This window comes from Halyomorpha halys, unplaced genomic scaffold (genome assembly GCF_000696795.3).
Source record: "Halyomorpha halys isolate HHAL.00 unplaced genomic scaffold, Hhal_1.1 Scaffold423.1, whole genome shotgun sequence".
NCBI lineage: Eukaryota > Metazoa > Arthropoda > Insecta > Hemiptera > Pentatomidae > Halyomorpha > Halyomorpha halys.
Genome location: NW_027105827.1, coordinates 621,727 through 645,047, shown reverse-complemented (window position 1 = coordinate 645,047; position 23,321 = coordinate 621,727). Strand labels below are relative to the sequence as shown.

Genomic DNA, 23,321 nt, shown 5'->3' with positions numbered 1-23,321 from the left:
TAAAATTTTATATTATATAAAATCAGTACCAAATAATTACAGAATTTGGATAGCGTGCGGCAAGAGTTTCTTAACGTGAGAAACAGGTCAATTGTTTGTTTTTGTTAAGTGTTAACTGATTTTTTTTTTTACTCCTAGTAAACAACGAAAATAAATATTATAAGTTTGGAGTAGAAGAGAGATGTTTTTAGGACATAAGAAGTATTACAACTTATTTTAAATTACTATTGACTTCAATTAATTAATTTTCAAAGAATGATTGATTAACAACTGAAAAACAAAACAATAACATCAAGACTGAGAAAAATCTTATGATTTAAATAAAAATATCATGAATTGAGGAAACTATCTGGTTTCTATTCAAACGATAAGAGTAACCGAAGGGATAAGATTATTTGAAATTCGATTAAAAAAAAAAAATGAACAGAGTTTGAAATGATTTACATTTCTTAGCAATTAAATAAGACAAGTTACCTGTTGTCCATAGTACCAGGGATGCTCACTGACTACCAGCAACGGATAAAACTCGACAGATCAGCAACTTTTGGTTTCTGTGCCACCGGTTACGCAAGCCCTCAAGGTACACGTCACAGTTAACCATTGTTCCTATTTTGTCTTTTCATAATATCAGTCAATTAAGAAATTTAGGGGAAAAAAACGGTTTATAAGAACCAACGCTTCCGTTAGTTTTATTGTAAGGTAGATGGAGTGAGTAGACTGAATCAAATACATTAAAACAAATGCATGTACTCATAACACGGATTTTTAAATATTTTTTTGACTGAAACCGAAAATGAACTCCATTTTCTTCACTTACAGATTTGAAGCACTTAAGTCAAGAAAATCCTTCATAGCACTTGGGGGCCTCCCAACATATGAATTTTAAATTTAATGAAATCTAAAGGAGGTTAAAATATACTAAATTTTACGACTCTTCTAGGTCACTTTCATCTCGAAATAAAGTTGCGAATTGATAGTTGTTTAAATAAATATCTTTGACTTTTTTTTTTTTTATTACCTTCAAAACTAGGAAATGTATACTTTATTCCAGTTTGGGATCAACTGGGTACCGCAAGAACGCACCTTTTTCAAAATATTACGAAAAAAAAATCAAATAAAATAAATTAAAATATAAAACTTATAATGTATTTCAGCATTTCTTCTTTTCCAACATATTCAACCACTCTAAGAATAATTGTTCCTATTTTTTTTTTTTGCTCGGCAAGTTGAGAAAAAAGTTTCGGAAAAAAAAGATATTTAAAACATACCTGAGTAATAAAGGCTCCAAGCTGATTTAGGAAAAGGTAAAAACAAGGCAGATCAGTGTTATTAGACCATCAGATATGGCATTAATTAATTTAAACAAAAATTGTGGAGCTAAGGAAAAATATAAATAGATAATTAAAAAAAAAGTAAAACTATCATCATATACTGATTCAACACCAAAAACTTTATATAAAAATCTCCAACAAAAAAAAAAGAACGATTTTTTTGCAACCACTGGAGAGAGTGAATTTTTTGGCAAATTTCCATAGACTAACTTTTATCGATATTTTTGCGATAATCGAAAAAAGACTGGGATTGACAAAAATACAACAACAAGTTAAATGAAGACCGAGTGGTCTTGGCTTTTCCGCTTCAAATCGGATGTATATATTATTCCATTGTTTATTATTGCTAATATTGAGAACTGTTTATTTTTTTCAAATAAAAATACTTTAAAAGAAGCTCTGTAAAAAATCTGTAAGTAATGGAAAGAAACGGATTTTATTTCAGTTTTCATTCAGCACACCAAAAAACAAAATTTTTTATGATGTTCTTTCTAAAGACTTTTATGGTGATAAAAAATAAAGTTAAATGGTGATAAATACACACATAAGTATATATATTGTAATATTCCTTTTTTCAGTAGATAGCTAGTATTGCAATAAATAGAGTAATAATACAATATAATAATAAATATATTCCATGAAAGAGCAAACTGATCAACTATCATGAATAGCAAACTAACCATTATCATCAGGCAGAAGTAATAGAGGAAAAAACAAACTCATTTCAAATATTCAATGCCCTTCCTTCGAAGTCTATTGAATTGCAGCTATGGTGACAAGGCAGGTTGACATTTTTCAACTATAAATTAGTCTAGGAGAAAGCAGAAGAGGAGATTAATTATCAATTAAGTATTTACATGGTGAATTATTACAAGTGAAGAAGATTATGCTATAACCGATGATTTGCATGGACTATCGGGGGTTGGTAAAGGACAAAGGAAGGAACTCTAGAGTCTTTGATTGGATAACCAGAGGAGTGGACATGTAGTGTAAGCTAGGATCTTGATCTGGGTCTTGATCATCCTGTGTTTACTGTCAGTGGCAGCATTTTTAGTAGAACACACTAAGAATCTTCAGTCACTAAAGATCATATAAATAGAGAAGCTATAATTGGTTAGCTTTCTCAACCTAGGATTAAACCGATTTATAAAAGCCATTAATTCTAAAAATTAATTTAAGTGTAATTGTGGTCTGATTGTCTAGAGAACCCGCCCTGAAGTAAAGTAAGTAATTTCAAATAAAATTCCAGTAGCTAGTTAATTTTTAATTTAATATGAAGAATTGACAAAATAGGGTAATTGTGTATAGATATATATATTAGAGAGATAGAAGATATTGGAGGAAGAAGAGAAGACTGGATCACGGGTGTTAGGGCGTCACTAATCCATTGCCCGTGACTCCCTCCTGGCCTTGTTGCAGCCTCCATTCTAGTTCCTAACTCTCAACAGCATTTACATTACAATCACTCCTCCAACAATTATTGCCTCCATTCAATGGCTCTCTTACGTTTCTCGGCTCTCGTCAATGGATCTCAACAATTATCTACAAGTAGACGCTTTTTACGAGCGGGGAAAATTGTATGGCACAAACCAAGACTAAAATTGCCATTATGTAAGAGAAATGGGCGATAGGAATAACAGACCGTGTAACGCTAATAACTATATCTGTAGTCAAGGTTTCGTTTATTAAATAACCGAATGGTAATAAAAGTATTTTTAGATATTTATGAATTCCAACATATTTGAAACACTGATCACCACACTCGGAAGTGCCATAGGCAACAAACAAAGGCAGGAGTACCCAACCCAACGCACACGTGCCTCAGTGTGGGCTTGTGATCGTCATGGGACCGAGTAGTAGGTTTTAAAACTGTCTCTTCTTAGCTTTGCTTATTAAAAAGAAAGTAACAACCCTCCATCTGATCTCAGGGTTGATTAGACGTGTTTTAGGCATGTTTGATGTAACAGACAAATGTACTTTATATATAATCTTCACACTTTCTTAAGACCGATTATTATTGTTTAAAAAAATAAATGTTATCCGATTTTAGTCTCAAATCAATCTATATTTTTGTATAAGTCTGACGTTTTGGTCAATACGGCCATCCTCAAGGACAATGTTAAAAAATTAAAACTTAATTTAAAATTAAAACACAGTTAATTTTTAATTTAATATGAAGAATTGACAAAATAGGGTAATTGTGGACTGAAATTAATAACATGGGCAGAATATCATGCATAAAGTTATTAAAAATTTGTGGTGGTTCTAAAATTGTATTTAAAATTGTCCTTGAGGATGGCCGAATTAGCCAAAACATCGGACTTATAATGAAATATAGATTGTTTTGGGACTAAAATTGGATACAATTTATTTGTATTACAAAGATCTCGATGCCATCGTCTTTTCAGGCGTCTCGGAGTGTTGTCAGAATGGAAGAGGAAGCATGGTTCGAAACCAGTAGGTTTGAGTGGTTACAGAGTTTATAATGAAAGGATTAATTTCTTTTCTCCCTCATTCTTTTAACACTTTAACGTAGACATTTTCCATCATTATACGTTTTCCCGAACAAAAAAAAAAAAACTTTCAGAGGATGAAGACTGCCTCAGAAATCGCAGCACAAACCATTTTAAAAATAATGACCGTTTGAAATTCATAGTAAAAAAAATTACGTTGTCGTTTTATGTTAATTTCAATGAACGTCAAACAACTTTTCTATATGATTTTAAACCAAATAATTCAAAAATAATTAACGAAAACAATTATACAGATAGGGCTTATAGTTTCCGAGAAACACGCACAGAAAGACTAAAGCGCCCAAACTAGTATAGTTGCAAAACATGAATACAGACTTTAACACGCTTCTATGAATAAAATTAGTTAATAAACCATATAACACAATTTATATTCATCGACCCATAATAAAATTATAAGTATTGACTGTGCTAATGAGACATACTATTTAGCGTAGGAATCAACAGAACAGTAATTTACAAAGTAGAAAAATGAGAAGTTAAAAAAATATTTTAACCACTTCTAGACGTCAGAACGTTATGAGAGTTGTCTATTGAGAAATAATCTAGTTTCAGAGAATAAATTTAAAAAAAAATGTTTATTAATTTATTGTCCGGTCATTAATGGAGAGATCTCACGATAAACGTAAGAAACAGAAAAATTTAACTTCGTACGATAGTAATTTGTAGCATAAGAGTGGAAAATAGGTTTTTAATGAAGGGATATTACACTTAAAAGACTTAAGGAATATTATCTATAATAATATATTCTACTCATTTCTCATAGATCATAATGATTTGTTCCGAGAGATAAATAATTGTAGAGAGGCAGTACAGGTGCCTCCTTAATATGGTGCACATTAACAGTTGGATGATAATTCCGCACGATAGGTGTATAATTTCACTGCCGACTGGATCTAATCATCAAGAGCAGGAAGCACGAAGAGGTAATCTATTCTGAAATATAATAGACCCATAGCAACAGTAGCTGAAAGGTTTTGTCACCACAAAGGAAACTACATCATACACACACTGAAATTTTTCCATCTGTACACTTTTATAGCAGTTCCGTTTCTTCATCTTGAATAGAATGTATTTTTTTTTTTAAGTGAAGGTTGAATTGCAACAAAAAGAATCCTAAAGGACATGGCCATGTGAACGAAGAAAAGCAAGCAACTTACAGTGGCATAGAATTGCCATCCCATAACAGCTTTAGTTTTCTTAAGGCCCATTTCCAAAGAAATTTATTCTCCAATAATATCACAACAGCGAGAAAATATGACAGTGATTGTCTACACGCTGATAGTGAACCTAACCTGGCTAATAATTCAACTTGGTGAACGACTTTTGTGATAATTAAATACAACAAGACTGCCACCTAATAACTAATAGAAAACAAACAAGTCTATAAGTTATATATAACGGTGATGTTATTACTTTTATTTATTTATACACTTCATGGCCATTTCTACCATACGGAGAGAGGAAGGTTATCCGATAGGCAACCAACCTATTCTAACCAGAGTGGGAAGGTTTTTTACTCGTTTTTATTTCTCTGGACCGCCACGCAATAAAAGTCAACCAGCCCAGGCCGGAATAGAATCGGCGCCGTGGCATTGTATTTGCAAGGTTGCAAAGAAACCACTATAGTTGATAGTGTTACCAAGCGACAGTACTGTCAAAACCATAAATGTCATAGCTTACGCGATGATAATTGCTGCGACAACTATCACTAACATCGTACCCTGGAACTTGGGCTTTATATATTTTCATTACCTGGAGCATTCTTGTAAAATGACCGAATTTCTGCCCCTAACATTTTAATTGAAAGACAGTTGTAGTGGAATAACACAAATAATTTGGTTTCTAATACTATAGTGTACCAAATTACCTATTCAACAACATTTTACAGTAAAGTTAAATGTTCAAATCAGCCACTAGATTGCTTACTTAAATCGACCAAATCAGCCTCTGAGATTGAATTACAGACTTAATTATTATTATATATATATTTTTTAAATTGATCGCTATGACAAGGCATGTATATCAGAAACATTTGTAATTGCAATCATTTTGAGGAGCGATATGCTTACTTGAAATCTCCAGGGTTTTAGACAAGTCACCAGAACAAAAATGTTTTGATATACCACCCATTAAAGGAATACAGGAGAGATATATTTGCAACTAGTGTTAAACCGTTCGTTTGTGTAATGTTTGCTTAGTATTTTATCTTTTCTTATAGCCTCAATGGTGTGAAAAGGAACCTTTACAGGAATTTTTATTTATATCCAGTCTCCTGGGCCCTGTTTCATAATGAAAGCTAATAGCATTAGTTCATAGTACAAGTGTAGAAACAACGTGGTAATTACACTAATACTTGTATTTTTTCATAATAAGGAGGACTATTAGTGATATTACAAGAATTAAAAAGTACTAAAGTACAAGTTACTATTGTACAAGTCAGTGTAATTGTATTAAGTTAAATCTACAAGACTAATAGTATTAGTTTATACTTTATTATGAAACAGGGCTCTGGTTTCCTTTCCTTGAATAAAACTAAATACAATTTTAAATCTCTTTATTGTTTTTTACTGAACTGAAAATTGGGCATTTTCACATAACAAATAATGATATAACTTGTATATAAAATGTCGATTTAATTTTTACTTGAATTCTATTTTATACTTTTTATTTAAATATTAATAAATTTTATTTAATTAAAAATTCTAATCCAATAAAAGCTGATTTAGCCGATAGTTTCAATAAGCTAGAGTTTTAAAAAAACTGCTAGGCTAACCTGTAGGACATTTCCGACCTATTGTTAAGGATACAAAAGGATTTTTGATAATAATGTAATGAAAACGAAACCCCGATGTTCGATGATGAAGTCAACACGTCTCTAAAAATCTGGAGAGCTTTGATAAGTCTTGCCTTTGCTTGTCAAAACAGCTCGATATCTCTCCACCCTCCAGTAGCCACCCCCTCCCTCTCTCTTATTAATAACCAACTTGATGATGCTCCTTCAACCAGCACCTTCACTTCAGAGTTTCCAAGTGACCAACTGTCATTACATTACTGATGACAATAGTTTGAAATGAGAAAAAATATACTTATCATAGAATAATTACTTGGAGTGGGGTAGCTCAGTGAGTAAGGCGGGGCATTACTCTCGCTCTCGGGTTCGCATCCGGCAGACGGGTACAGGAATAAACTTGGAGGTTGAGCGTGATCATGTATAAATCATCTCATTGTACTACCGTTGTTCAAGGAACAGTATTTCCTAGCAATGTACTGAACTACTTACCTTTCATGCTTTTTAGCAGTACAGGTAAAGGCATAATGCACTAACCAGAAATAATTAACCAAGAATAAAAAAATCGAAACGAAATATATCGTCATTAAAATAACAAGGCTGAATTAGATACCCCACAATGGTCCGAAAAATCCGCAGACCCAGCTGACAGTAAACCGGGGCTTTACTGTATTAGCCAAATCAAATAATAATAATAAAGGCTTAGAGATCCCAAAGGTTCGATGCCGATACCAACCATCGTTCTCTACATCAATTAGGCCAGTGACGCCCCTCCAAAACCAAATCTATCAAATCAGTCTTGATGCAAGCCTCCCATCTACGTTTCAACTACCCCCGGACGTATGTCCATCAGTTCAGTGTTTATTAACATTTTAGGGACTATTCGTCACCAAGCCTCATAAACTTGCCTATTTTATTCACCTTAGCCATAACCTTCTAAATTCTACCGTTAACTCATTCTTTTTCGGTCCGAGTATCTTACCTAACACTTTATTTTTAAAACCATTAAGGTCCTGTTTCCCCCTCAATATAAGAGCCCACGTTTCGCATCCTTCAAGAACAGTGAGAAGAATAATAGTTTTATAAATTCTAGCTTTTATGTTTTTGGACAAAAGGCACCTAAGCAATTACGAAATTGGAAAATAACAAGAATTTTCCGCCTTTAACCTCGCTTTTATTTCCTCGTCAATTTCTTTTTTTTACTCACCGTCGAACCTAAATACTTAAATCTACCAAGCGAAATCGAAAAGTTTCTTAACTTCATTTATTGTTGGAAAATTATGTTCCCTGCCACGTTTCGGATTACATTGGAAGTGTAGCGCTTATCACAGTTCAGCGTTTGTCACACAATTTTAATAACATCTGTTTATTTGAAACGTACTAGTTTGCTAGGTATTGGTTACCTGGTTCTCCATGATTCATTTTGTTTAGGAACAAATATTTTAAATAATGCACAATTCAGGAAAACTTTCCGCTGATATCCTCCTATCAGTATAAGCTATGCATATCGCAACTTTGCTTTGATAATAGCATATCTGACAAACAAAAGGTTTTTTTTATTTTGTATTTGAAATATTCCGTAGACTGAAGTTACTTTGTGCCAGCTCTACTAGCTTTAGAACAGCCTGGAGAACGACCCCAGTAGAGATTGAAACTCCAGTCTATGATACTGGAATACTTCCAATTTAAACTAAACTCTTCTGTTTTCACAAGTACCTCTGTTAATAAACGTAAGCAAGTAATAAATATTCACTATAAAAGCAACGCAGTTAAAGAAAAAAATACTATAAATGTATTTCCGTAGGATAAGAAATTAACTAATAACTTTTTTCTTATAGATGTTAAGGTACAAATACTTTTGAATGCTACAGTGATATGTTAATTTTTTTACTTAGTACTCGTTAAAAATGAGGAAAATTAAAAATAAAACTACAGAATATTAAGAAGAAGTAAATGAAAAAGACAATATAAATAAAATATAAAAGTGTTGTTTAATTTTTGGGACAATGTTCACGTATTCTCTATACGTGAACATTGTCCCAAAAGCATATATTTTTGCCGTTTCTTGTCAATATCTCTAATTTTATGTATTCAACAAAAATTCAAAGCGTAACTTTTCAATTTTTTGTTCACAATAAATTTCAATATTTTTACCTAAAACAATTATTTCTGTAAACGCGTTTGAGTTCTGTTAAAAATGTGGAATTAAAAATTATTTTCAGATTTTTATCAAATTTAATTCAGTAGTTATAGGGAGAAGGTTTTTGAAAAAAGTACAATGTTAGACAATAGTAAAATAGTATGTTCGGTAAATTTGTGGATGTATCTTTTTTCTTGTCGAAGTTTCTGATTTTTTTGTGTTCAATGGTTGTAAGAAATAAGAGTAAGATTGAAGAAGTTTTGTGTTAGCAAGTATTTGAACAGTTTTATTGTCGAGAACTATAAGTCAGACCACATAATTGTCGAAAACTATAAGTCAGACCACATAATTCAAATTCTCGTTGACCGAGGATAGTTGTTTACTAACCTCATTCAAAATAATAACTAAGCCCACGGAAGCAATCCATCCTTCTTATGCCAGAGACACATTTGAATAATTCAATTCATATCTTACGACGGATCTCTTCCTTGAAATGGGAAGGCTGTTCACAAGAGGGAGGATGTGGAAGTAAAATCAAAGCGATGGGATCAACAAAGCCATGAAGGAGAGGAGCAGAGGATGACAGAGGGGCACAGACGCGATATATTCGGGTAGGTTATGAGGGGACCCTTGGCTACTATTTTCGTGCCCCCCCTTCGGATCTGGGTCAGGGATCTAATATCGACCTGCACAAAGGGAACACGCCAACCCTCGTTCGCTCGCTTCTTCCTTTACCGACTACCGGGGAGGTAATTGCAAGATAAATACCGTTGGATAGTTGAGTCAGGAAAGTAGGGGGGCTAGGTGAGTAGTCATCGGGCTTATCTCAAGAGGAAAATCCAAACAAACCAAGGATGGACATGATTATAATTCACCACTAAGGGTTAATCACAAACAAGGAAAAAAAAATGTGAAATTCATCATTAAGTATTTTTTATTGTTTCCTGATGCTGACAGAACTAATAAAATTATAGATGATTGGAGGCGCAGTCAGAAAAAACAGAGTAAAATAAAATATATAGTGGAAACACATGAGGGTATGACAATGTGATCTTAAATACGAAACTAATGCAATACATTGTTTACCCATCACAAAATAATACATTTTATTTTTTTATTGTGAGGGATATTTTTGCTTAAGATCTAATACATGACTTATTAAATATTCTTATTGAGTAAAAGGCATGAGCTTACATAACTTAAGACTGATTGTAACTCAAGTCCATTTTTAAATTTTTGATTTATTCAATCAATAGTTTTGGTTCATTTCGTACAGAATATCACGAGGTACTTTTTACTAAAAGTACTTAAATAAAATTTAAATTGTTTATTTAAAGAAAAATTAAAAATTTGACAACGGACTTTGAGAATGCAATGCCATAATGCCAATGGATGTTCACACAAATTATAATGAAATAGCTACTGAATATTTTTTTATATTTAAATTTCTATGTTATAAATAATACAAATCATAAAATATATTTTCAGATGTTGTAAGATTGATTGAATGTATTTCGTCAAGATACTGAGTCAGTATAGTTTCTAACACATCCAGGTTAGAGAGATAGGTACTATGTTGAAGCTTAAAATGTTTTAACAATAGTGCGTTTAGGAAACAGAATAACAGAGAAGCATTATACCAAAGGTATTATGTGTCCAATGTGTTCAATACACTCGATTTTGGAAAATTATTATAGAATAATCTCGGGTAAACAAGTCACATTTTTACTGACAAAGTTGATGTGTAAAACCTATTTGATAGGAGAAAAACTGAATGATTGTTAAATGTAGAATTTTAATTTGTCTAAAAAATCGTTATTTGGGAGAGGTGGGCAAAATGGTCTATATTGAGATATTTTATTTAAATAATTAAAAATAAATTTGATTTATTTACTTTGAGATATTTTACTATGACTTATAACATTTATTTTGATCTTCACAGTAAACAAAAAAAAATATAAATATATATACTATAAAATGTTCTGAATTTGAATAACACTTTCTTAGCATTTTAAAAAAAATATAAATATATATACTATAAAATGCTCTGAATTTGAATAACACTTTCTTCTTTTAAGAAGAATGTCATCCACGATGGTATAAAATATTAAAATATTATAAAAAGAGTATTTAGCAGTAACAAATATACTGAAAAAAATGTTTTTCCAAACTTGAAAAAAGTATTGGAAATCGAACGTAATATGAAGTATCTCAAAGATAAGGAATCTTAATCATCAATTGTAGATTTTGAAAACAATTGACTTAAAAGTAGGCTCGAGTTAAAATAATCCATAATAAAGCTTGGTAAATGAAATTAATAATATTTAATTTTTTAAGTGTTTGTCGAATCTTTACATCAATTTTAACATCATCAGAAAGAAATACAAATCTCTAAATCACTTCTCACATCGTGTATCATAGGACTGCCTTATACACAGCATACTTATAACTACTGAAGCACTTTTTTTTTTATAATCCTATTAATAAAAATAGTCACAGCAAATTTTTTTTAAATGGTCGCATTATTAAAATTTCTGTATTGTGTACAAGAATTATACATCATTTATTTTATCTCTTTTTATTATGATTATTTCTTCCCTCACACATTCTTTTCCAGCTTTTTATCGTTCTTTGAATATGTTTAACCTTTCTAATGTTTCCATACCACAAAATTTCTTTTCCATCACTCATACAAAATAAATTTAAGTTAAAGTATAAAAGAATATATCACCATTTCAAACATATTTAAAAATATATATATATACGCAACCAATTCACCACTCGAAAAAAATAAACAATAAATTAATCATTCTTAAATGCTCCTAGACTGAACCAAACGCAACTAACTAAACAATAATCTAGCCTACCATTCAGGCATTGACTTGCTCTACATACAATACACAACTATTAATTAAAATTAATTACTCTATAATTGAAGCACGAATAGACAATTATAGATATATCTCAAGCAGTGAACAGGCGTTACTTGAGAAATTTGTTTCAGAGGGAAATTATTATCACTATAAATTTAAAAAAATGACTGAAATTAAAACCTCTTCACACTCATTTAGTTGAAGTTCCTGCTTCATCTGTTATAACACGATATCAACGATTTCATAATATAAAATAATGAACTCAAATGTTTTAGAGGTTTTATGAAGCAAAATATAATTATGATAAATAATAATAAAAAAAAGAATTATCAGAAATATACTCGGAATGAGTGAAATATAACAATACACACGATGGCATTAGTGTAAATTACAATAGTGTTAGTGTAAAAAACACAGATCCAGATGTAAGCAGAAATTAGAAAATAAGTACCTTTGAAAATATTCAAAAAGCAAAACAAAAAAAAAAAAATAGGAAAAACTTTTTTTTTAAATACCATTTATACGGCTAATAATTATATCCAGAGGGTTTAAACCAGGTAATAGTTTAAGTGTTTCTCCAACAATCAATTTGTATTAAGTAAACAAAATTACTTACAACGGATCGCTTACTACTCCGGTGGTTTCGAGAACATCTTCGGAAAAAGAGAGAATTAAACTCAAGGTATCATGAAAATACAAACTGACACTAAATACAAATGACGGATTAAACTGTTCGGACCCTGCCACTACAGTGATAAATGAACATCCTATTTAATAACAAACGGTTATGTAAAAATATATTTGAATACTGCAAATTACCCATTTAGGATAATTTATATTACAGAAACAAATGATTTTCGTATAATGAAAATTTTTTAAAAATTAAAATGATTTTCTTAAAATGCAATATTAATGCTCCGACCCACTATAGAAAAAATTATAAATAATTAAAAAAAACAAGAAAAAATACATAATTTAAGTACATGCACATATACATTAAATAAATAATGTATGTATATACACACATACATACGTAAATAAGATACACATAAACGTTGACTCTCTCTAATTTATTCTCAAAAGAATTAAATCTGATAAAAAATTTCAAAAGCTACGTCCAAGGCTTTTTTTTACAACAAAAATTAAATTGTTTTATCATGAAAAATCTTTTCTGCAAGGTTTTTTTTTTGTTTTTATTTTGGTTAAAAATATAGTACTAAAAATCCCTATCAAAATTCCATCAAATTCAACTGTTTTATTTTTAAAAATATTGACAAATATAGGTTTTGTTAAATCAATTGTATGATCATATTAAAATTTAAATTTGTACCACTACAACCCATGAAGGGTTACCAGAGGTTCAACGGTTGTGCAATTAGGGGTTCCCAATTTATGAGTTTGGGTGAACCGTAGGAAGGATCCATAACCCGGGTCCTTAGCATAGAGTTAGTAGCATCGCGCCTTACCATGCTGCTACCGTGATCCCTTTTGATTATATATTGCCTCCTTAACAAAGATGTTATATAAAATTTTAAAAAGAAGCAATTAATCCTGATAAAAAAATTCAATGCACAACATCCCGATTTTTTTATTTACAACAAATACCAATATTTTTTACCATAAATAATTATTTCTGCAAATATTTTCGGGTTTCGTTAAAAATATTGAAATAAAAATTATTCTCAAATTTGTATCTAATTCAATTTCGCTATAAAGGGGTATGGTTCTTACTTTTCAATTTTGCAACTCAATTAAAGAAATATTTTTGGACCAGGCGTAACATTCTTGTTTTTAGAAAAAATAGGTAACTATGTACAAAATATAAAAATTCCATAATTTAGCTAAAACTTAGGAATGATGCCTAACTCGTACAAAATATAAAAATTCAATAATTTAGCTAAAACTTAGGAATGATGCCTAACTCGTACAAAAATTTGATTTGATTATTAAAAGAAAATTAATAATTTATTAAGTCAATAGCCATTAGTGTTAGTAGATGTAAAAATAGCTACGTCAGGGCCCTACGTTATATTATTGGAATATACCTCTGAATAGTTTACAGATGATTTAATATATATTTACATATTTCATTCAATTATTATGCAAACGCCTGATCTTGACAGAATATCGATACCTGTCAGGTCCATTAGATTTATTTATAATCTATAAATAACAAATTGTCAGTGTGTATCTGACTCGTAAACTTTATATTATTATTTAAGTAACAGTAACAGTAAGTAGAAACAGTAAATTATAATATATTATGCAATACTTATTTTCAACTGATGATTAAAGGTTGCTAGATTTTTAACTACGTACATTATTTGAAAGAATACATTGTTACTGAAAACAAATAAATTAGTGAGAATATAAATAAAATAGTATTAATTTCATATGAGGCAGCGGAATAAATATAAGAAATACATAAAGAACAAAAAAAAAATTATAAATAAATTACAAAACGAAATTTCCATATAAATTGAATGTTATAAAAGGATTTTGAAGATGAGTTTTATAATTTGGATCTATTAATCACAGTGACAATATCATTTAAATAAAAAAATTTCCTATTAATAGGATGCTAGCGCGATTGGCTTGAAATATTTTAAATAAAAACTTGAAGTAACGTGTAGAATATCATCTAAAAGATAGCTCGAAATCGCTGATGGACATGTTAAAATACAAAGAACCTTACGTCTGTAATTCAATAGGAAAAAAAAACAAACGGCAGAAAGGAGAGAGAGAGGAAGAAAGAGATAGTCAGTAAGTGAGGGAGGGAGAGAATGAATGAGGGAGAGTGAGTGTGTGTGTGAGAGAGAGAGAATCCTAAGTAGCGAATAGAGAATAAGTAGGGAATCTGTTCAACAGCCATTACTGGAATATTAAAAAAACATACAGTAGGGCAGGAGAGTCTCTACTAAACATCTGTTTACGGAGGAGTTTTCTGATGAGATTATAAACGTAGGAGGGGTCAAAGTTTACTCTTCTACACCATAATGTAATTAAAATAATAAAATGCATAAAAGTAACCAAGAAAATATTTCATTAACCTATTAATTTTCCTACCCACTACTTCGACTCACTAGCCATTGCGTAATAAGAACGAACATGAATGATCGTAAATAAAAAGTTTCCATGCCATATCAGAGATACATACGCAACTGTACCGTCATGCATCTTCTACCAACTAAAATATGAGAGGTGGTAGTACAGTTACACAAGGAAGATAAATTATTTACAGATAAGAATCAGGTTCAAGTAGGGGGATTAACTGCACTTAGGTTACTTCAACATGAATCACATATTTGAATTTTGACAGAGACAAACTACGTTGAAAGTTGGCCGCTTCGTATAATGCAAGTACGATGTTAGAATTTCAAATGAGTCAAAAATTAAATTATTGTTTTAAAAGACAGGATAAGCCAGCGGGGCGCATGGCGTAATCGGGAATTCTGGAAGATAAGCTGTGAAAAATAAAAAATGAACAATGAAACATTGTATTCTGTTTGTATAAATTAATTTAAGTTAGGTGTTCTAAGAATTTAAGTAAAATACGTTTTTTTGAGGGGAAGGCAGAGTTTTGAGTAAATTATATTCTTCTGTTTCATAAATTACGAATTATTACAACAGAAAAGTTAACTTGTAAGAAAAAAATCATTGTTGTAGCGAAACAAGATCTATAAAGCATATATAGTAGAAGGAACTCCTACTTAAACTAGGACTATTCTCAATAACGCAAAATGTAGATAAGACGTGATAGCTATAGATAGAGATATCTTTAAAATGATATACATTTCTCTGTAAGACTTAGTAGCATTAAAATAATATAAATAAGGGAAAAAACAATATGCATGAGAAACGAAGTGCAATAGAGGAAAGTCTTCTACGAAACAAGTCAATCACAATTTTCACACGACCTATAATACTTTAATAGGATTCACTTTTATTAAAAATAAATATTTCACATAATTTGTATTAAATATGAATTCTATTCATTTTTTAAATTATGTTTGGGAATAAAAACATTATCATAAACCATTCCTGATAAACCTGGTCTCGGATATGGCGGGGCAGGGAAATCGCATACTCTTCTTCTGCTTAAAAAGAAGAGAGCTTCTGATTAAAATGAGCTAGGTCTCTTTTCATGTCACTTGGACCTCCACTATAAGAAAACATGGTGACCGCTAGATCATTAAGAACTTGATAAAGTGAGCGATAGTCCTTTAAACCCGTTAAGGAGCCGATTGCCTGATCTTTACTTACAAGGTTAGAATGCTATAATAAATATATGACATTGAAGTGGGATGTGCTATCCCTGATTTGGTGTTAGTGAGCGTAATACTGGGTTAGTACACGTTTATGGATACCTGAGTCTTATTGCTAACAGAAGGGACATTTTCCAGGGAAGGCAGCTAACTTATTAAGTGCATTGTTTCTTATACGAATAAGTATGTTTCCCTGATGTTCGCTGATACTTCTACAAAAGAATGATGAATAGCTAATACTAGAGTTCTCGTGAAGGGGACCTGTATAGTTAAAATGAAATGACTGCCATTTTCTTGAAAGTTAGCTTTTTGAGTTATGTTCGTTTTCTGTGTATTGAGAATGCAATGGAAAGTTAGGAAGTTATTAAAACCAAATATATTTTAAAATTTAAAGAAAATTTCTACCAATGACAATACAATTTTAGATTTTGGGCCCAACAAATGAAATAGTAATTAATTACAGCTACTTAAATTATTTGTACGAAATTAAAATTTTTTTCTTGATTAACATGAGTATAATACTCAACCCAAAACCCAGAAATATATAATTAAACCTCATATACACGTCGTAACTATTGGGAAATATCTCTGGAAGCTCTTGCCTTCCACACGATGATTTCCTAAAGCTGGATGTAAATAAGTTAAATAGGTGCGAATGTATTATTATTATTTTATGTTACTTAAATTTATTTTTCTTTAGATTGTTAAGTTATTTTTTTTATACATATCATAACTTTCTTTCTTTTTTTTTGGCTACTGTTTATATTTAATTTCTTTGAACTATTGTTATCGTTTACTTTTTGTTTGTCATTTTCCTGTATACATGATAATATTTATTGCTCTTTAGAGTAGAAGATTGTATTATTGTAAATCAGGAAATAAAATTTTTAAGAGTAGCACAATATGGACTAATCTATTTTGCAAACTATCCCTTTTAGTGAACAGAATAAAATGATCATGAGGAAGGAGTAATACCTAAATGGCGAAAGCGAATAAATCACTGACGTGAAAAGATTAAACTGACTATTTAAAATTAATCAATTCCTTTCTTTTTTTTTTTACTATTAATTTATGTCAATCATGTTTTATAGACAACTTAAAAGAATCTTCCTGATGGTATTTAATCGAACGAAAGTAATCAATGACGAATGAAAGGCAAGTATTGAAATAAAACTACCGGAATTGTATAAACCAAATAATCCCACCAACATTTTGATATGCCATGTTTAATCATGTCTGACTGATACCTGCCAATCCGGAACAAAGCCATGAAATTCATCTCTCCACTTAGCTGATTTTCCTTTTTTTTTCTTCCTGTGTTTTATTATTTTTTATCTACACATAAGTAAAATATTAATATAAAAATCTCGAAAGGGGATTTAAGTTAATTTGAACCGACGAGCCTAGAACTAAACAAAATATAAAAAATACGTCAAAAAAAAAAAGCTAAAGAATTAATTCTCAGAAAATTTTTTTTTTTTTATATTCTGAAAGTTGGAGAGTAAAAGAAATATAAATAAATATATAACTTAAATTTTTAAAAACAAATATTACTCCTTGATTTGATAAAGGTTTAAGGCTATCGCTATCTTTATTATAGGATAGCCCAATCTAAATATTATTAACAATTTGAAATTTCAATTAAAAATTAATAAAAAACATTAGCAATAGACAAATAGTTTATTTCTCCTTATAAATAATAATAGTTATAATTTAAAAAAATTTTCATTTTTAAGATATCGAGACTGGGCGATTCTTAACATAGTACTAATAACTAATTTTAAGACAATGTTTCGATAAGAAAATTTATTTAAGTTTTTATGAAGTAACACCAATGGGTGGTTTCTTCCCAAGATTTTCAAGTGTATATGCAACATACAACATATGTATCAATATATTGTATTTATTATTTGTACAGTTGTAAATCACATTAAATAAATTTAAAAAAAAGTTTTTAGGTTCCTTGTTGATAATTTAAGTTATCAGTTAACTATAGAATATTAAAATTAGTACGATCTGACATTTCTATTTTTAAGAATAAAAAAAATTCAGTATTTAAATTTAGTATTCAGTCAAATAAACTCAGTGAAATAATGGTTCACAATGGAATAAATACTTACAAAACAATATTCCACTAATTTAGTGCACTTCAAAGCTTCAGTTGATAAGATGGTTCACTTTACATTCTTAAATGTGATACTGCTCTTCTACCCTAGTATTCGACGACATAACAGTATTACTTTAGATAAATTTAATATGTGCCTCAAAGTATGTTAAATAATACATATTATTTACCATACAATGTTATATATATTAATTATAACTTGTTTTTATGCCCCTCATATACACAATACATACTACTTGTGCAAATAAATGTGCATGCCATTATTCTTTATTTTGTAATTTAACATATGCCTTTTGGCAAGTGGTGTGCATTTATAATGCATTAGACATCCTTCGCAAAGGATCAGTATGAATTCGTGAGCGGAGAAACCTTCCAATGAAGACACTCCTGACGTAGTACTTCCACCTAATGTATTGTATGTAATGAATAACTTGTAGGATTTTGAGGTAGAGTGTCAGTCAGTAATGTTTGTATCAGTAGGTTGTGTCCAGCGCCTGAAACATGAATTTTTTTTATTATGACCGTCACAAATGGTATGTCTAGGCCCTTGTGTAATGATTTGTTTGTGATGTAAAAGAGACTGAGTGATGCATCGGAGGAATTTTTATTGAAAGATCAAAAAAAGCATGAGCCACACACCTGAGTGTAAGTCCATATCATCTTGAATATTTTAAGTTTGTAAGACATAATTTATTTTCATGGTGAGGTCGTCGAATTGAAAACATGTATTTCTTGGTATATGTATAAATATGGAATAGAGGAATAATACAAAATAAAAAAGTTATGTTCTACAAAATCTCGTAAATAAAAATTGCTAAACTTTCAAATTAAAATTTTTCTAATGGTTGAAAAAGTGCACAACTAAATATTACAGGAAATATAATGCACTGTAACTACTGTGGTATTTTGTAGAACGATGGGATTAAGAAGTAGCCAGTAAAATAAGGGAAAAAAGGATAGATTTAATTTTCAAAATTACTTTGAATCTTGATGTCTCGGAAACTAAGTGAGATAAAAAAAATAAAATTACTTGGGACATTTTGCCAGCTTTAATTTTCTTATGGAGTCCTACAAGCTCAGAATGGCCATAAACCGAAGATAGACGTTCAGATTGATGGTGTAGAGATACTAATGATGAAATCTGATAATTCAAAATTTAAAGCCGAGTGGGTGCTGAAAAAGTGAAGAGGTCTTCGTAATTCAAATCAGTCACGTGAATGTGACTTTTGAATAATGACTGTCAATCCGAATGACCCTGTAAGGGTTTCTTATAGAATTTTGTATTCGCTAAAACGCATGGTTCAAAAGATCTATACGAAACCCAGAAAAAAAAATAACTGCGTGCCTGTCGGCATCCACTCGCTTCCTAGGAGTGAGGACTTCATGTTTATTTCTGACTAGCCCCAAGTCCAAAAGCCAAAAATTGTATTCCTTCAATTTGTAGACCCAATGGATCCCAATTATATTTTTTATTGAGAGATAAAGGTCGCTTATTGATGTGAATAAAGATTTCCACTCAATGGTCAGGGAGTATGAGCATGTTCAATGATTCATACAGGCCCTAACCTCAAGGCTACTATCTGCTTTTAGTGAGTGAATAACTCTTAGCAGCTTGAGGTGAGTGAAAAATAGGAGCGGATTGGCTCATGACTACCAAAAATATAAATGATCAGAATACATTAAAAACCGAAATTACTATCTTTAATAATAATTTTGTAATGCATTTTCCTCTTTTCTTTATAATTTAAATGATAACCATGAGACACGTGGAAACAGCAATCACCACCACCTCTGAATCGATGACAAGCGCCTCTGTGTGCCACAATAAAAGACCCAAATATAGAATTCAGAGTCGTTAAGAAGAATCATTGAACCGAAATTGACAATAGCCATTGATAATATAATAAAAATATATTTTTTAAAATTTACAGAACGTGCTACTTACATCTGAGACTGAGGTTTGTTTTCAGGTTTCTTTCTTTTCTTGGTGGATGATCCACTGGCTGCTCCACTCATCTTATTCCATGTGAGTGGGTCGCCGACCTCACACCCGACCACCCTGAAATGGCAATAATAACTACATATTAAAATTAGAAATTACTTACTGCCAATAGGAATTATTTGCTTCATATATATTTAAAAGAATAGGCAACAGTGATATTTAGGATACAAATGATAAATAAAACGATATTAGTTATAATTCAGTTCTTTACAAAAAATAAAACAAAATCTTAAGAAGGAGCAGTAAGCAAAGATTTGATCTATTGATTATTGCATCTATATTTTAAAAATATCTTATGTAGGTTTCTCTGGAAACCGTTCATGTTATATCGATTTCTCCTAGAAAATTCTAGATACTCATTTGGTTAAATTAATTAAATTGTCTAATCAACTAATTGGACATTGTGACCAGCGGAACGTCCCTTCCCGTTCCAATAATCCACTGGCGTTAGCTATATGTTCTTAACTACCTTAATCGGACCCTGCAACTAACCTTATAATGCCACAAGGCAATCAAAGGCAATATTTCACTGGTATAGATACATCATATATATCATGAAATATAAATGTATTTACTAACCAAATAATGGGTAAGGAATGTCAAGTGAGTGGACAGACCATAGATATATTTTTGCGGTATCGTCCAATACTGAAAATAGGCTACAAAAAAATTCCTATTTCAAAATTGAACAGTTTCTTAAAAATTTTAATTTTTTTTTCAGTTTAGTCGATTAGACAATTTAATTTTAAACAATGTCTAGAATATTCCAAGAGTAATAATAAGTGAACGGTTTTCAATAAAATATTATTTGAAACGAGTAAAATATTCCCTAAATTATTTCTCAGCTAATACTGATCCAATATTTATTTTTGTCTGGTTTTGTACAGAATTGAGTTACACCTCAAAATATTCAACAGTGTATCATAAAGTGTGTACTTTTTGAGTTATTAGTCAATAAAATATATTTTAGTTCGTCACATTTTACCCTTTTTTTTATCGGAGATTTATTCCATGCATGTTAAGTTAAAAGGCTTTAAGATGAAGAACCTAAAAAGGAAGTTTCAGTAAAATTGTAGAAAGAAAAGATTTTCGGCACATACATACAAATTTTCTAATTTGGAACACAGGCATCGGAAGCCAAAACCCTACAAAACAAATATAGATGCAAAAATTGGTGAGATAATCGTGGCATAGACACACAGTCCGATGGCCCACATTTTTTCGTCTTTGCACTCAATAACAATAATCTTCTTACATAGCAACAGTAGGAAAATAAAAATAAAAATAAATTGCAAATTATCCTCCAAAGAGTGGGGCAGTTAATTAGCTTATATTCAACAAGAAGCGAGAGTTGTTGAAAATTAATTCAACAGTACTCGAAAGTTTGAGATGAACTCCACTTAGTGACTTTTGGAACGCATCGGCGGTGCGGATCCAGGAAAGGACTAGGATAAAGAAAATGTCAATTTTTGAAATAATTGAATGTTCTACATATATTTACATTGTGTATTATCCAAATTTGAATCCTGCACAAAAATAGCAGGAATAAATCGCAGTTTGATTTATATAGTACACTGTTTTTTCGACTATTTATTAGAAAATAACCCTCTGTGCAAAGCTCTTTCCACAAGAATCATATCCTATAACGTTAGTAAAAGACGGAAGAGGAGCTGGGTGAGGTAAACTCGTCTAATAATTAAATTTTATAGTACCACTGGTTATTGTTCCCCCTTCTGCCTCTCATGACATTTTCAAAATTAATCTGCCATATTCACTGGTTGCCATCTCCATTAAGAGGTGTGAATAGAGATATGAAGTATCAAATATATAAAAACGAAACAACTACAATGTTTGGATTCGAATCCCCCAAACAGTAACCCGAACAATTTTCTTAGCCATCTATTCTTGACAGACACTGCTGATCGTGATTTGAATCTTCAAATGGTTTATAATTTTGCGCCTACCTAAAAACAATTATTTATTTACATTATTAAACTTAAATTTTAGCATTTTATTTGTTGGCTATTTATTAATTCTGACAGATAAGCAAATATCATGAACACTTCTACTCCTACGAAGATAAAAGTCATAAGCTACTACACTTGATTCGATTGCTTTGATTCTAGTGCTAATAGACATCTGTACGTCGAATACTTCTAGATATATATATTTTCATAAACCACATAATAAAAGTTTTGCTAGTGTATAGTACATTAAACTAGCTTTGATCTGAGTGCTAATAGACTAAATCCTGAGATATAGATTTCTTAAAATAATTCACTTAATATTGATTTTTCAGTACATTTCTTATGAAATGTTGCATTTTAAAAAGCTATATCTCGAGAACTATATTGGACGTATATAGCTCTACTATGGTACATATTTAAGCAAATTTAGTCTACTTTAAATGATGTTCTATCAGGTTTTCCAATGTTGTAATTAGTTAAACATACGGAGCTTTTTTTTAATGTTTTGAAACAGCCGCCATTTTTGCAGGTATGATCTGACTGGCAGACCCTCATTTCTATATTGGCAATGAAATGAAAATTTAAAAAAGCACTATCAATGTTTTCATCAAATAATGTCGATTTTTTTTACACGGGCTCTCGGACTACATCAGGGGTTTTTCCCTTAAGATAGTCTAGATTCAATTTTCTATACGGCAATCTTACAAAATCTTTCTTTCTATCAGTAACGATTTTATAACGATATGAGATTTTTGACGTTTCAGTGTAAATGTCACACTGCCTTGATCTAAGAAATAATATGAAAACAAATCAAGTCTTTGGAACACCTTGTCATTGAACAGATAAAAGATTAATTAATCATAATTTTCTGCTTCAAATATGTAAAAATTACTTTAATAAAATTAGCGCCTAGGAAAGCTTGAAGAATGTTAGTTAGATATTTCGTAATCGCGATCCAATCGTAATAAGTTGTAAAATAAAAACATGAGAGCGTAGATATAAATAATTCCCCACCCCTCATTCTATTGTATTACAAGGCTATTCTGGAGACTGAAGACAATACACAAAGAATATAAAGTAGAAGTGAGCAGGTAGATGTTACATGTCAATAATTAACGTTAAATAAACTTAATAAATATGTTTAACAAAAAGTATAACAATAAAAAACTTAATCATTGATTAATGAAGAAGAAAGAATGCTGACTCAGCACTTACACTACATTTCTATATTTAGTATTTTAAATTATTTTTATGGAAATCTTGAATATTATTCATATATAACATACGAATATAAGC

At 30.6% G+C, this 23,321-nt stretch overlaps 1 protein-coding gene across 1 annotated transcript in view; it reads right to left on the bottom strand.

The window, feature by feature from the left end:
• Nucleotides 1-23,321, bottom strand: part of tai (taiman) — a 120,101-nt gene that overhangs the window by 73,377 nt on the left and 23,403 nt on the right. Inside the window, exon 2 of the mRNA XM_067053540.1 lies at nt 20,002-20,133. Within this exon, the coding sequence (XP_066909641.1) occupies nt 20,002-20,133 (132 nt within the window). The remainder of the gene's footprint in view (nt 1-20,001; nt 20,134-23,321) is intronic.